The sequence below is a fragment of the Lepidochelys olivacea genome, assembly GCF_965140295.1.
Source record: "Lepidochelys olivacea isolate rLepOli2 genome assembly, chromosome: 1".
NCBI lineage: Eukaryota > Metazoa > Chordata > Testudines > Cheloniidae > Lepidochelys > Lepidochelys olivacea.
In genome coordinates this window covers 297,450,731-297,467,802 of record NC_140411.1, presented here as the reverse complement: position 1 = coordinate 297,467,802, position 17,072 = coordinate 297,450,731, and the positions used below count along the sequence as shown (strand labels likewise).

At 38.1% G+C, this 17,072-nt stretch overlaps 1 protein-coding gene across 1 annotated transcript in view; it reads right to left on the bottom strand.

Annotated features, from left to right (window-relative positions):
* NELL2 (neural EGFL like 2) overlaps positions 1-17,072 on the bottom strand; it is a 242,198-nt gene that overhangs the window by 207,284 nt on the left and 17,842 nt on the right. The window contains exon 3 of the mRNA XM_084639619.1: positions 5,430-5,580. Coding sequence (XP_084495745.1) covers positions 5,430-5,580 — 151 coding nt within the window. The remainder of the gene's footprint in view (positions 1-5,429; positions 5,581-17,072) is intronic.

Below are 17,072 nucleotides of genomic sequence, written 5' to 3'. Positions count from 1 at the left end.
CCATCCCCTCCAAAGATAACCAGCAATAATACAAGAATACAACTGTGTGATAATAAGCCCAGACTTGCCCATCTATGACAATCTCCAACCCCTCCCCCCAAGATGCCACTTTAATTTAGAACTCCTTTTGGTTACTAACCAAAGCTCTTAACACCTTTGGACTATCACTAAAAGACAAGTAGTGGAGGCTGTGGGGAAACAACAGGGTCAAGAATCAAGACCTGATTATGGATCCCACAGACCAACCACCCAGCTTCACCATGCCACTTAACATCTGGATCACAGCGAATGTCATCAGAACTTAATACGGGTGTTGCAATTACCTACTACACAAGTGGAAAATGAAGAGTAGTCCAATATGAGAATGTGGAGAAGACATCCAAATCATGGAATATCTAGTGAACCGCTGGCCCTCTAAGATCCTTCTCTGGAGGGACAGCCTTGATTCATTCCACGTCACCAGAAACCATAGAGTGAATTACAAGCTTGGACATCAACCTTAATATTGCTTTCCAAGCTGCTATGTGAAAGAAGATGACAACTCTGGTAACATCATTCAAAATATTTAGTCTTATTGTAAAATAAAATCAGTTTTCAGCAGTGCATGTACAGTCCAGATGATTTCCTCAGTTAAAGGCAGCATTTGTAACTTAAATGTCTCAGATACCTATAACAGTACATGAATGTTCCCAAAGACAGGTATTTAGCTGCCTGCCACTCAGCTCTATGATTATAGTTCTGAAATTCTGATTTACTGACACTAAAATAGCTTTTTTCCTAAAGTACACCTCTGAACTGCATCGAAGCTTGCCATTTTCTGAACTCTCCAGTAATTTCAGGTCAGTGGGAAAAAAAGACTAATCATGGGTGCAAGCAGGGAGATTAGAAAGTAACAGCTAACAGATATTTTTAGATACTTCAGCTTTTAAATCAGTTTAAACCAATTTGAAAGTAGTAAATATCAGACAAAACATAGTCACCATAGAAGGGGAAGGAAGGAAGAAATGTAAATACTGAGAACTTTAATTGCCAGCTAAAAGAAAAATGAAAGCGTGTCATTCCCTTTAGCTGACAAAACAACAGAAGATGACCATATGCCTAATACATCCCTCTGAAAGCTGTGATTAGAACCTTACATGGCGACAGCCACAAAGGACAGCTACATCAAGTAGCTCTGATCTTGCATTCAGATCCACACAGGTAGAGGCTTGTGTTTATATGAAGCCCCACTGATGTCAATGGGATTGTACAGGCTTAAGGATTCAGCCACATGAATCCAAATGCAAGATGGAGGTGCAAGAGTGAGATCACAGTGGGAATGATCCTGTCTGGTGCTGAGTGCCCTTAGTTTCCATAGTGTTCAATAGTAGATGAGGGCAGTCAGCATCTCTCAGGAAGTATGCAGAACCTTGTAGGACTGGACCCACTCTAGAAGTCCTAAGAAGTGGTGTCCTACAAAATAGTACTGGCAAAAGAGAAAAGAAAAAGTTGAAAAACAACACTGGACTGGATAGGATGGAATAAATCAAGAAAACCATCTAAAATGTCTAAAGAAAAAATAAATCAAAATCAAATGGTAATAAACAATTGGGGCAGATCCACAGTCAGTGTAAATCAGCATGTCACTGTGGCGGCACTGATTTACCCCAGTGGAGGCTCTGGACCTGTGCGTGTTAGTGTGGTTTATGTTTAGAAAAGATATCTAAACATATTTCCTAAATTATTAATACAGAAAACATGCCTCTCTCTATTTCTTCAAATTCTCTTTTCATTTGCCATCTCAATGAAAGGAAAAAGTTTATTAACAAACAGAATTTTTGTATAAATTTTTAAAAAATGGACAAAGCCACTCCTGTTGATTAACGGATTATTTATTTCCCTTGGCCGTCTCCAACTCCATTCTCCCTTGCCAGCCTGTAGGTGTTCCACTCTGATCTCTGCAAAGAGGTGAGTGATGGTACAGAATTTTGTAAAAAATGAAGACGGTCTGGGACTGATTCTCCTCTGCCCCGGTTTGATGCCAGTTTAATTCTTTTGACTTCAATAACCATCTTTTTACAGCACCCAGCACAATAGAGTCCTGGTCCACGACTGGGACTCCTAGGCACTATGATAATATAACTAATAATTAATAATCATAATCATAATCTGCAATGTAAAGCTGATGAAGTGGAGTGGAGAATCATGTCTTACATGGTTACTTCTCCTTCCGACTGTGAACATTTGTATGACAGAGAGAGTTCGCTAAAAGTTGTTTAAGAATTTATGGCCTGTTAAAGACAAGTCTCTGTACAAGGAGGAGGGGGCTGCAAAGAGAAATTAAAATCTGATAGTGAAGAAGCAGTAGTCTACATTTATCAAGAATAAATGTTTCCTTTTAACTCATACATTCAATTACCTTTATTGTCATTCATAAAAAATATCAAAACCATAAAAGATACTTAATGAGATTTAAAGGTGCTAGCCTTAATCTCAATTTCATCAATACTGTACTAAATTAAGTCATTCCTCACTTCAGTATAATTAAACACAAGTCAAATATCACTAAGATGCATTTATAATATTTTTACTTCCTAATATTGTGAACAATATATATTATAAGCTTTAGCAAACATCCAATTTTATGTTCACAAATTCTACTTGTGTATGCTTGTGCTGAGCCCAATCCTATGCCCATTGCAGTCAAAGGAAAGACTCCCATTGACTTTAGTGGCCACTGAATTAGGTCCCATCATTTAAGAATCCATTGTTATAGCTTCCTGACAGAAAGATCTATTAGGTTGTAGAATATTCTCCCAAGGGAAGCGGTGAAATATTTAAAACTAGACTGGACAAAGCAATTGAAGATATAATGTATGGAACAATCGTAGGATCATAGGACTGGAAGGGACATCAAGAGGTCATCCAGTCCAGTCCCCTGCACTCAGGGCAGGACTAAGTATTATCTAGACATCCCTGACTGGTGTTTGTCTAACCTGTTCTAAAAACAATCTCCAATGATGGAGATTCCACAATCTCCTTGAGAAATTTAGTCCAGTGCTTAACCACCCTGACAGAAGTTTTTCCTAATGTCCAGCTGAAACCCCCTTGCTGCAATTTAAGCTCATTGCTTCTTGCCCTATCCTCAAACGATAAGGAGGACAATTTTTCTCCTTCCTTCTTGTAACAACCTCTTATGTACATAAAAACGGTTATGTCCCCTCTCAGTCTTCTCTTCTCCAGACTAAACAAACCCAATTTTTTCAATCTTCCCTCATAGGTCATGTATTCTAAACATTTGATCATTTTTGTTGCTGTTCTCTGGACTTTTTCCAATTTGTCCACATCCTTCCTGAAATGTGGCACACAGAACTGGACACAGTACTCCAGTTTAAGCCTAATCAGTGTGGAGTAGAATGGAAGAATTACTTCTCGTGTCTTGCTTACAACACTCTTGCTAATACATCCCAGAACGTTTGTTTATTTTTGCAACAGTGTTACACTGTTGACTTATCTTTAGCTTGTAATCCACTATGACCCCCAGATCCCTTTCTGCAGTATTGCTTCCTAGGCAGTCATTTCCCATTTTGCATATGTGCACCTCATTGTTCCTTCCTAAGTGGTGTACTTTGCATTTGTCCTTATTGAATTTCATACTACTTATTTAAGACCATTTCTCCAGTTTGTCCAGCACATTTTGAATTTTAATCCTATCCTCCAAAGCACTTGGAACCCCTCCCAGCTTGGTATCATCCGCAAACTTTGTAAGTGTTCTCTCTATGCCATTATCTAAATCATTGATGAAGATATTGAACAGAACCGGACCAGAACTGATCCCTTTGGGTCCCCACTTGATATGCCCTTTCAGCTTGACTGTGAATCACCAATAACTATTCTCTGGGAACCGTTTTCCAACCAGTTATACACAACCTTATAGTAGCTCAATCTAGGTTGTATTTCAAGTGAGACAGTATCCAAAGCCTTACTAAAGTCAAGATATAACACATCTACCACTTCCCCCATCTACAAGGCTTGTTACCCTGTCAAAGAAAGCTATCAGGTTTGTTTGACAAAATTTGTTCTTGACAAATCTGTGCTGACTGTTGTTTATAACATTATTATCCTTCATTGGCCTAGATGAACACACACATCCTTTTCATTATCATTATTATTTAATTATCCAAAGGTGTGCTAGGCACCTCCCGAAACAAACATAAGACATGATTGCTATCCAGAGAAATTTTGCAAACAAATGATGGACATGATACATGAGGAAGTACTAAAACTGAAGGGTGGGGAAGAGAACAGGAGGCATATTATTGAAGCAAAAGAGCCTAGCATACAGTCCTTGGGTTACCTGAGAGGGAAAATTAAGGCAGAGCACCACAGGGCGACCCCAGACCATGAGGAAGCACTCAGGCGACAGCTGGTCCTGCTACAATGGGGGAGATGGGTAGTTAATAAAAAAAAAATGTAAACCTCAAATTAGTTCCAAGTTTTGGGACTGTTTGGAAAAGAAAGGGAAGCAGAATTGCTCCTATGATATTGAAATCTGATCCCTTGTATTTAGTAATATACCGGTTTTCCAGTAACAGTAATCCTATTATGAAAGTGTTTCCTTTATAATCAGCCTCTTTACAATCATATATATACACACATGACTGTTTCATTTAATAGCACAACTATCAAGTAGGGAAGCGTTACAGTAATATATCAGAAAAAAAAGTAATGGTTCACACACTGGAGGGAGAGAAGGTCTGTTGCCGGGGTGATGACTAATTTATTCAGAAAAAAATTACAGGTTTTTAAAATTCCTTCTTACCCTTTCATAGAACCAGAGGTTGGCTAGCTTCAGTAGCTATAGCTGGTACAGAAAACAGAGAATATCCCTTCTGTATCTCAAACAATGATTATACTGTCAGAAAGAATTAAATCTCAAATGCTTCATGTCTTTCAAACCTAAAACGTGTTCTTTACAAACTACTGTGCCAGTTTTTATAGGTGTATGTCCATAACCCAGAGGAAATTTTTACTATCTTTAGAAACTTACGAGCCAGCTAGTTAACTATTACAGTTATAGGGCAGATCCAGAGCTGGTGTAAATTGGTATAGCTCTATTGACTACAATGGAGCAATGCTTATTTACACCATCTGGGTATCTGGCATATAATGTTATGACCAACAACAGCAAAATGGCTTTTTATGCCCTTAGCAGCAGGAGACATTTAAAGAGTGACAGTTGTTCCACATTCTGTTGGCAGATTTAGATTTGTGAATATCTATGAATTTGCATAGTGCGTGTTTCCTTACACTATAGCTGCTTCAAAGTGATCTTCTGCACAACAAACCTTACGTCATTTTCTTGAGCTTATTTTTCTGATTTAATTAAGGCATGCATTTGTATTTAGTAGTATATGAATAATACAGGAAATACAGGTGGCAGTACTTACCTATGATCTAAATGATGAACAGAAAGAATAACACCTGAATTTAAATGGGCTTGTTTTAGAGTCACCAAAACTGTGAATTCATATTTATTTCTTAACTTCTGAAAAAAGATTTCAGCTGTCTCTGGGGATGCTTTTACATTTCTTGAAGTATCTAAAAAAGAAACAGAAAATCATTAAGAATAGACTCTGGTTTTAAAGAGCACTCTAAATCCAAAGACCTTACAAAATAACTAGTTACATATTAGTAGTACAGTGACAAATAGGCAAGAACAGCCATAATATTACGGTCAATAATAGCTTACACACAGCTCTGGACATCAGAGCCTGTTTTAATGAAAGAGGATATATTTTCTAGGACACGAGTGCTATCCTCTGTTCTTTTTAAGTAAGTACCTTAGGCTCTTTTACCTCTCCATAGATGGACAGATGGTACCTTTAATATCTCATCCAAAGTATGGCACCCCTAACAATGCAGCTCTCCTGAACTTTACCACATAAAATGTCAACACTGGATATGAGCCTAAGCTGTCTTGTGAGACCTGAACCTTGGTCTTATGGCTTCTATAAAAATGAGCTTGCATGGTATCAAAGGACAATTAATTTTGTTTAAAAAGAGCGGCTCTTTACAGAAGGTTTACTCAATTTAAAAGGTTTCAGAGTGGCAGCCGTGTTAGCCTGTATCAGCAAAAAAAGATGAGTACTTGTGGCACCTTAGAGACTAACAAATATATTTGGCTATAAGCTTTTGTGGGCTAAAACGCACTTCATCGGATGTATGCAGTGGAAAATAAAGTAGGAAGATATATACACACACACACACACACACACACACACACAGAGAACATGAAAAAATGGGTGTTGCCATGCCAACTGTAACAGGACTAATCAATTAAGGTGGGCTATTATCAGCAGGAGGAAAAAATATTTTGTAGTGATGATCAGGATGGCCCATTTCAAACAGTTGGCAAGAAGGTGTGAGTAACAGTAGGTTAAAAATTAGCATGGGGAAATAGTTTTTACTTAAGACTGGGAGTGGATGGGTCATTACACAAAGTAAAAACTATTTCCCCATGCTAATTTTTCACCTACTGTTACTCACACCGTCTTGTCAACTGCTAGAAATGGGCCATCCTGATCATCACTACAAACGTTTATTTTCTCCTGCTGATAATAGCCCACCTTAATTGATTGGTCTTGTTACCGTTGACATGGCAACACCCATTTTTTCATGTTCTCTGTGTGTGTGTGTGTATATATCTTCCTACTGTATTTTCCACTGCATGCATCCGATGAAGTGGGTTTTAGCCTATGAAAGCTTATGCCCAAATACATTTGTTAGTCTCTAAGGTGCCACAAGTACTCCTCGGGTTTTTGGGTTTTTTTTTCAATTTAAAAGGTTTGCTATCAATCAATGGATTAAAACACAACTTTCGAAACCTCTCAATATAAAATTTGTAAAGATCGCCAAAATGAGTGTTGGGCATTTTGCTGATATACACACACATGTATGTGAGTGTATGCTTGCCAGAAACTAACTGTAAAAATGAAATTGTTAAAAATCCAAACACAAACAACAACAGTACAGTGTGGGGTAGATCTTCATTCTAATTTGCACATAATGTTAGCAGAGTACAAAGAGCCCAACTTTGAGTCCTACAGAGCCAAATTTAGAGAACAAGATGTCACATGATCAAAATGAAGCAACAATTCGCAGGTTTTTCATAATACATTTTACTAGGAAAATATTTAAGATATGTATTTTATATAAAGAACGAATTCATCAGAGCGTGCAATCAACCATGTAAAATCTAAATCAATTCATAAGCTTCCTGTCTTTGCAATTTGACCAGGCAGCACTAATGCAATGACATCAGCAGTAGACAACCAACTGGAATGTAAATGCTGACTTCTCAGTTGGCAATACTGGAATCTTACAAAAAGCTTACCTCATTATTCTGGAAACATGTTTTTAAGCTTTAAGAGGTACCTATAAAAGTTGTACTCTGCATCCCTAAACAAACACGTTTATTGTTTTGAAAATAAATATTTTGTAAATGTGAATAGAGGAGATGCAGAAATTTATAACCCACAGAAATCTGAGCCAAACTTATCCAGGTTTTCATACCAGGCTAAAATTTGGTCCATTTTTCTTTAACATGGTGTACCCAAGAGGCAAAAAGTTTCCTTTAAAATGCCTTTTTTATGATTTCTTGTCTTTTCTATTGTGGCTTATATAACACCCTGTATGTAGCAGACATCCATGGTATTTTAATGAAACTATTAATAAATTATGAAGCAACTCAAATGAAATTACATCAAAATGTTCATTTTTAGCCTTGGGACACTAGCAAAATGGAGTGACATAGGGTTGCATCTACAAGATGGCTTAACTGCATTAACAGTTTCTAGCAATATAAACAATTTATTTCCAACAGATAGAGAGGGGAAAAGGAAAGACACACATGGGATATCTTCTCCATCCACAATCACGAATTCTTAATGCACTTAAAATTCCTACTGAATCCACTGGGAGTGGAGGATACACAGGAAATGCAGGATAAGACCGAAGAACTAAAAGCAAAACCCCAGCCTAAGGTTAAACCAACAGAATCATCTATCAAGATGCACAAAAATACAAGCAGTGAGAGTTTTCAGAAGGGGAAGGCACACACCACCCTATCTGCAGTTAACGACAGCTGTCAGTTCTCAGAAGCTCTGACAGTCAGGCCAGCAGTTTTTATGCTTAGGGGTCCATTATTTTAGCATTAATACTACAAATATATTCCAATTAGGATCGGGGCCTATTTAGTGCCACACGTCATACAGACACATTTTGTTCTGTATTTCTATAATGCCGAGCACAATGGGATCCTGATCCATGATTGGAGTTCCTAGGCAATACAAATAATAAACAAGAATCTCTGCCCTGAAAAGCTTACAAGAAGTCTCAAAGTAATGGAGTAAGCTGCAACTCAATGTGGGTGGCAGAAGCAAGCCCTGAGTGTGTTCAGACCAGAGAATAATTGTTCTATTAACCTGGAGTGGATGGAAATTTTCTTAGGTATCTAAATTTAATGTATTAAACCAACTGAAGTAATGTTGCTTGTCTCTTGCCTCTAGCAATTCTATAGACTTCCTGCAAAGTTTATGGGCCTGGTTTTGCTCACTGGAAATTTTGCTACTGACTTCAATGGAAGTATGATCAGTCATTCTAAATCTGAATTGATATTTTTGTGTATAATTACAATAATAAGGTATAGAACAACATGCAAATCCTAGTAGGATGCTTGTGCTGTCCAATATTAACTCTGGTTGACTGACAGTGTTCCAGGCTTTCCCGTATTGCTCTGTTTTAGACAGGGGTTGCATAGGGGTCTATTGTTGCTTTGGGATGTTTGAATGCACAATAACTAGGAAAACCTATTAGTGTAAATGGGCATTCTACACAAATGGGCATTCTACACATGCAGAGAGGGGCAAATAGTCTATACAGTTGACATTTTAAAAAAAACTTTTAATAAAAGGAAGAAAAATATTGGTGAAATCAATATAATGTGCACATTAGGAGAGAATATATTATGGATGGGGAAAAAGTATTTTGAGACCAAAACTCCCAATGCTATACGCGCACATTTATACACACAATTGATTGCCTCCACACGTGTGTCCACAACTCCCATTGGGGTTACAAGAAGCTTCACACACCCATTGCTCCAGATGATCAGGCCTTTTGTAAATAAACAAACCATGGGCACTGAGTGTAACTGCCTGCTCCCATGCTCTGACCACATGCCCTTCTACCTGGGACGCGCAACCTATGTTGGGAGGGTAAGGCACAGAGCACATATTGCCAGCTCTATGCCGACCAGTGGGGGAATCCTCAGTTGCCTATTTAAGGCAGCAGTACGACTCTTCTGTGTGCTGCCTGAGTAAGGCAAAGGGACTCCAGTGTGAATCAGTTTCTGGCCTCCTTTCATTTGCAAAACATGATTCTGGCACATTCCTGAACAAGAGTTATGCCCAGCCTCTATAGGCTTTCATCACAGCTTTCTACTTGAATCTCAAATATAGGCAAAGGGATTCTCCTTTGGACCTTTGTGCTATTACATATTTTTGACCATATTAGGACGCTCTGAATCCCAACATGTTAAAGAGACAAAAATTAAATTTAACTCCCAGAATATGAAACTGCCAATCTCCTGGTCACCAAGCACCATTACTCTGGGCAGGTCTGTTTGTGCTGATTATACTGGAGAAACTATCTGTTCTTTTGAAACTAATATATAAGTAATCAAGTCTCACAAAACACAGTGTAGGCTTAGCAGTGCAGGGGTCAAAGAGGACTGCCATTCCATGGACAATATGGCAAAATTAGCCAGTAGAGTTTTCATAGTGCTCCTAAGGGAGTTAGGATATTGGACCCAACTGGAACAGTGCTCTAATAAAATAAGGCAAATCTTTTATTTAGATTATCCTTAAAATCTGAAAGTCAGTACTTGATAGATTACTTTGTCAGGTGTCAAAATTAACTGTGTACCAATATTTATTCAACATGGTAGGTAAAACTTTTATGAATTAATGAAAACCCCTTATTATATGCACCTTTTCAGACATGTTAACAATCCCCAAATATCTTCAAGCAGTGGTTTTCAACCCATAGTCCACAAACCGCTGGCTGTCCGCAGACTGTGTCTAAGATCTCCAAAAGGGTCTGTATCTCCATTCAAAAATTTTTTGGGATCTGCAAATGAAAAAGTTTGAAAACCACTGTCCATTGAAAACCATAGAAAAATGAACTCTCTCGTGTAATCCAGATTAATAATTTGTGATTTCATGTAATTTACATAGGAGATTTATGCTGCACATATTTTTAGTGTAGTTCACAAAAATCTACTTAAAGCAGAGGTATAAATCACTGGAGTCTAGGGCCCCAAAGTATGTAAACTGTAAGAGCTATCAGTTTGTATGAGAAAATTACTTCTGACAGAGATACCTGAATAAAGGGTTTAACTTTATTATAATACTACAATTGCATTTGAGAGAGATTTGGACCCCTCATAACAATTCATAAATCCATATGTGTTAACAACACTCGGTTTTCAATTTCTACAAGAATAAACTCTATAGTGACAATGAGAAAAAAAAGAAACACACCAAAGGATTCAATTTCATAGTCTGCTACATGTCTCAGATTGTTCCATTTAGCGGCTACAGAATGAAAATGTCCTATAGTAAAATAATGCCCATGGAGAAAGATCTATTACTAGATTTGAGATAGTCCAGTTGTCAAAAGTACCGAAAAATGGTGCCGTTAGCAGAGATTTTTTTTAAATATGCAATATTAATCCTGGTCAATAAGGATGCCAATTCATTAACTGTATGGGTAGTTTAATGCCTTTTTTCCCCAAACCACTTGCAATATAAAGTTGGGACCAAGTACCATATTCCTATTATGGCCCAATCCTGCAAGGTGCTGAGCAGCCTTAGCTCCCACTGAAGACAAATATTAAAGTGGAGGACTCTATTCTTCACATGGGGTGCTCAGGGTCTGTTAGGATCAGGCCCATGAGATGTAGAGATGTTATTTTCTGCTCTATAACTGAAGTATTGAAGCCCAGCTGACCAACCCTCAGTAATGCCAAGAAACTGCATACAAAATGTTTAAGGACTAATAACCTACTGTAGATGCTTTCTTGGCTAAAATAAAAATAGATAGTTATTAAAATAAATAGGTAGCTGCACCTAACAGATGGTATGTCTTCAATTGTTTGGGTTGTTGCTTTTTTTCCCCATTTGGAGCTAAACTTACAATATGCACCTAACTGCTGAAAGAGAATTCTTGCAAAAAGTCCTTTAAGGAACACTTGCTAATGAATCAAGCTCTGTGTTTTCAGTGTAATGTGCATACAATCAGCTTTTAATAGCTATAAATCAATTCTGCACATAAGTGAAAATTTGCTGAACTATCTGAATTAAATTCTAGTGGCTTGTAAGGGAAGAAGGAGGGCTGCAAGGTATAACAGTATGGAGAATGTAATAAGGCTAGTTTGATTTTGTACCATTTTCCAGTCCTTGGTGGAATCAGTAACATAAGCATATATTCACATTGTGTCATTTCCTCTTTCGATTACAGTGTTTGACTAAGAACGCTTTGACCGCGGATTTTTAATCCTTCTGTCTGCAAAGGACACAGGTAACCGCACTACATTTACTTTACGCTGTTCTTTAACCTAACTAGCTGATTTGCAGGGTCAGGTTCTTTTGGTAAATGAGATAGAATGGCAAGCCAATCAACATGCAGAATCTTTACGAAGTTGAAACAACAGCACACACTCTCAAGTGTAATACTGTGCATTCAAATTCATGAATCTCATTCCTGTATCAATGATTGTAATGAAACCCAAAAATGGAATAAAATGAACCAATTTTATTACAATAAAAGACTGCAATATTACGATGCTTATTTGATTCTGCACTGGGAATGCTTTATTTTTTAAAAACTTGAATTTTTATTTGAATTGGTACATGAGATACTAACTTGTAATGCAGCATGAGCTACCTGTCTTTTACAATTTTTCCTTCCCCCGCCATCCTCTCCCAACCTCTACTAATATGTTCCCAAATGTCTGGCATGTAAAAATGTGTCATATAGAAAGGCAAAAACTAGAGACGGTGTAATTTTTCAAAAACACTTGAGCCTAATTCAATTTTTCAAAACCAAAGCCAGGGGAAGTTCAGCTCAAAAACCTATTTCATCTACAAGTAAGGGATTTGGAGAACTGGTTCCAGTTTTATTCCATCTGTAATATACTAATGTACTAATATACATTATTGTATACTAATATACTAATCCTGGAACAATTTTTGAAAGAGAAAATAGTTAAAGATATAGGGGTGAACGGTAATTGAGTTAAAATACAACATGGTTTTACAAAAGGTAGATCACGTCAGACCAACCTGATCTCCTTCTTTGAGAAGATTACTGATTTTTTTAAGAAAAAGGAAATGCAGTAGATCTAATCTACCTGGATTTCAGTAAGGTATTCGATACGGTTCCACATTTCCACAGGACATTATTAGTTAAACTGGAGCAGATGGGGATTAATATGGAATTGAAAGGTGAATAAGGAACTGGTTAAGGGGAGACTACAACAGGTCATACTGAAAGGTGAATTGTCAATCTGGAGGGAGGCTACTAGTGGGATTCCTCAGGGATCAGTCTTGGGACCAATCTTATTTCACATTTTTATTACTGACCTTAGGCACAAAAAGTGGGAGCGTGATAAAATTTGCGGATGACAAAGTTGGGAGATATTGCCAATACGGAGGAGGACAAGAATATCATACAAGAAGATCTGGAGGACCTTGAAACTGGAGTAATAGAAATGGAATGAGATTTAATAGTGCAAAGTTCAAGGTCATGCACTTAGGGACTAACAAAGAGAATTTTTGCTATAAACTGGGGATGTATCAGTTGAAAGTGACAGAGGAGAAAGACCTGGTTGATCAAAGGATCACTATGAACCACTAATGTGATGCGACTGTGAAAAAAAGCTAATGCAGTCCCATCAGGCAAGGTATTTCCAGTAGAGACAGGGAATACAAGGCTCTGGTGAGACCTTATCTGTAATACTGTGTGCAATGCTAGTTTCCCATGTTTAAGAAAGATGATTCAAACTAGAACAGGTGCCAGGATGACTTGGGGAATGGAAAACCTACCGTATGAGAGGAGACTCAGGGAGCTTGGCTTGTTAAGCCTCACCAAATGAAGGCTGAGGGGAGATAGGTTTGCTCTCTATAAATACATCAGAGGGATAAATACCAGGAAGAGAGAGGAATACTGTAGTTAAGTGCCCACGTGGGCACAAGGACAAATGGATATAAACTAGCCCTCAGCAAGTTTAGGCTTGAAATTAGGTGAATGTTTCTAACCATCAGAGGAGTGAAGTTCTGGAAGGGGAATAGAGGGGGCAAAAAAACCTAACTGGCTTCGAGACTGATCTGGATACGTTTATGGAGGGCATGGTATGATGAGACTGCCTACAATGGCATATAGCTGACCTGCAACTGCTAGCAGCAAATTTCTCCAATGGCTGTTGATGGGACACTAGATGGGGAGGGCTTGGAGTTACTACAGAGAATTCTTTCCCAGATATCTGGCTGGTGGTTTTTGCAGAGATGCTCAGGGTCTAATTGATTGCCATATTTGAGATGGGGAAAGGAATTTTCCCCTGGGTCAGACTGGCAGAGAACCTGGGGGGTTTTCACCTTCCTCTGCATATTGGGGCATGGGTCACTTGCAGGTTTAAACTAGTGTAAATGGTGGATTCTCTGTAAATTGAAGTCTTTAAATCATGATTTCAGATTGTCAGTATCTCAGCCAGAGGTTAGGGGTCTATTTCAGGACTGAATAGGGGAGGTTCTGTAGCCTGCAATGTGCAGGTCAGATTAGATGATCATGATGGTCCCATCTCACCTTAAAGTCTATGAGCCTAATTCATATAGAATGACCTTCTGACCTCATTAAAGTCAATAGCAAAACTCCCATTTACTTCAATGGGACAAGGATTTCATTCTTCTTCAAAAGCGTCCACTGATTTTGATTGCCTCCATTTTTAACCAGAGACACAAGTGAAAATTTAGGCATCAATAACAAAAAAAATTAAAAAGAAAGCAAAACTAAACGAACAAAGTGACATGAAACCAAATCATCACATCACATAAAAGCAAGGGGAAAATTTCAGTTTGTTCTGCAGCAACTGCTGAAGTTCCAATCATCCTTGTTTTGCAGCTTTCTCTAGTCTGAATGTCAATCACGTTCTTGATGTGTAGGCCACAAAGGGATATCCTCTAATTTAAAACAACTTCACTTTACTCTGATACTTGTAGGTAAAAGTTGATGGTCTACATTTGGAAAAAAATATCCATTTATGCTGCATGTGTAAAACCTGACAATTGCACCCCTAAAATGGGTCACAATGGATACACTAATCTTTTCTACAGTCGGCATCTCAACAGAAGCTACTGTGTGCACAAAACCAATCTGGGAGCATTGAGAGAATGGACATCGCTTTCAGGCTGCAATGTAGGTGGATTCAAAAAACCCCGCATTAAGGGCTTAACTTGCATGCCTAACCTGAGTAGTTTGTATTTGCATAAGTATTCATGATTTCTTTCAAAGCACTCTGTATATAATGCTTTGTATTCTGTTGCCTGGGGACTGACAATTTTAGCTTGATTTATTAGTTTTCCTTTCTATTAATTTTATACATAGTGTGACAAAGTGGATCCTGCGCTCATAGGCAGATTTGCTCGCCTCAGAGATCTCACAGCAGCCTTCCATAATTGATTCTAGTATGTTCTTAATTGGCTCCAGGTGTCTTAATTAGTTTGCCTGTCTTAATTCGTTCTTGCAGGTTCCTCATTGCTCTAGGGCAGCCCCTGCTCTGGTCATCAGGGAACAGAAAACTGCTTATCCAGTATATCTGCCTTCTACTACTCTGCTGTACCCAACTGGCCTGGGTCTATCACAATAGTTTAAGAGACAAATTGTCCTGTGACCCAATAAAACAAAAGAATAAAAAACACTAGACAATATAGTACAATATGATAGTTGACTGGGAACAACCACGCAACCTTGGGACAACAAGCAGTTACAGTTCATCAGGACAGGGTTTGCAAACCTGAGACTGTCCTGGGCAAATCAGAGCTGTTGGTACGTTAGGCATTCAATGTTAATCAATAACAGCGTTTCACATCTATGCTGGAGCGTGCTGCAAAACAGGTGATAAAATATGAGGGTGAGAATGACTATGCAGTGTTCAGCCTCTAAATATGCCCACTGTGAACTAGATTTTTCTAGAAGCCTGAGGAAAGTCATGCCAAGCTGAGAGTTTGTGTAGTGCCTTTTCTCAAACCCGATCCGTGAGTGTGTACTTAAAATAACCATCCTTAGCATTTTTTGTGAGCCTGCAAAACAATTTTTCAGCACCTACACCTTGAAATATACTGAGTGCTCTCAACCATGATCATACTTCAGGGGTAGCCTTACAATTTTGGATAGGGTCATTTAAATGACTCTTTGGAGCATATCTGTATTAAACTAACTCTTTTTATATACATGTAGGAAGGTGAGTCTGTTTCTCTACCCCTAGCCACCTGCTGCAGAAGTGAAGGCCAACTGATTTTGAGCAGTTGCCAGCATTTAAACAGCCATTGCCAGGGATAATTCCCCAAGTAAACAGCAGGTCAGGGGAATGCTGTGTGCCTTCTAGTGAACTTCAGCATATACACTGCACTTCACAACTGCCTCTGTCTGGTCGCTACATATTATCATCCCCATTTTAGAGACAGGGGAAACACAGGCTGAAAGGTTAATTGTCTTGGCTCAGGCCACAAAAAGAGTACATTTAAGTGTCAGGATTAGTATTAAAGAGTCCTCTGTTACCCATTTCAGGTGTAATCCAGTACCAGACCACACTGTGATTACTAAAATACCCCCATCCTCCCTTTGGCCAAATGTCACTTTGATGTGAGAAGAGTTTATACTGGTGGGGCTACAGCTTAGAGCCCTTGACAGCATATGAGACAGCCTATCCCACACAACTGCAAATTGGCTTTCATTCTCTCAGAAAAACAAAGGATTCATGACCATAGGTTTCATGCGTCCCAACAACCTATATATTAGGGCTGTCAAGCAATTAAAAAAATTATTTGTGATTCATTGCACTGTTAAATAATAATAGAATAGCTTTTATTTAAATATTTTGGATGTTTTCTACATTTTCAAATATATTGATTTCAATTACCACACAGAATACAAACTGTACAGTGCTCACTTTATATTTATTTTTATTACAAATATTTACACTGTAAAAAACAAAAGAAATAGTATTTTTCAGTTCCCCTAATATAAGTACTGTAGGGAAATCTCTTTATCATGAAAGTTGAACTTACAAATGTAGAATTTGTACATTTGTACAAAAAATAACTCCACTCAAAAATAAAACAAGGTAAAACTTTAGAGCCTACAAGTCTACTCAGTCCTACTTCTTGTTCAGCCAATCGCTCAGACAAACAAGTTTGTTTATATTTGCAGGAGATAATGCTGCCCACTTCTCGTTTACAATGTCACCTGAATGTGAGAACAGGTCCTCTGGAATGGTGGCCAAAGCATGAAGGGGCATACAAATGTTTAGCATATATGGCATGTAAATACCTTGCAATGCTGGCTACAAAACTGCCATGTAAATGCCTGTTCTCATTTTCAGGTGACACTGTAAATGTAAACAAATTTATTTTCTTAGTGATTGGCTGAACAAGTAGGACTGAGTGGACTTGCCGGCTCTACAGTTTTACATTGTTTTGTTTTTGAGTGCAGTTATGTAACAAAAAAACCTACATTTGTAAGTTACATATATCAGAATGGAACATCCAGCCCTAGTGACTGGTTTACATCAGGATATTTTCATATTATATATACATACACACACACATATACATACTTTCAAGGCTGTTTGCAAGTAAACAGTGAGAAACACACTTTTAGAAAAAGGTCAAAACTATGATTGTCCTTTATATTTCTAAGTCTCCAAAATAGAAGTAGGTGGCCTCGGCTTCCAGGGCTCTAAAGGCTGACTATGC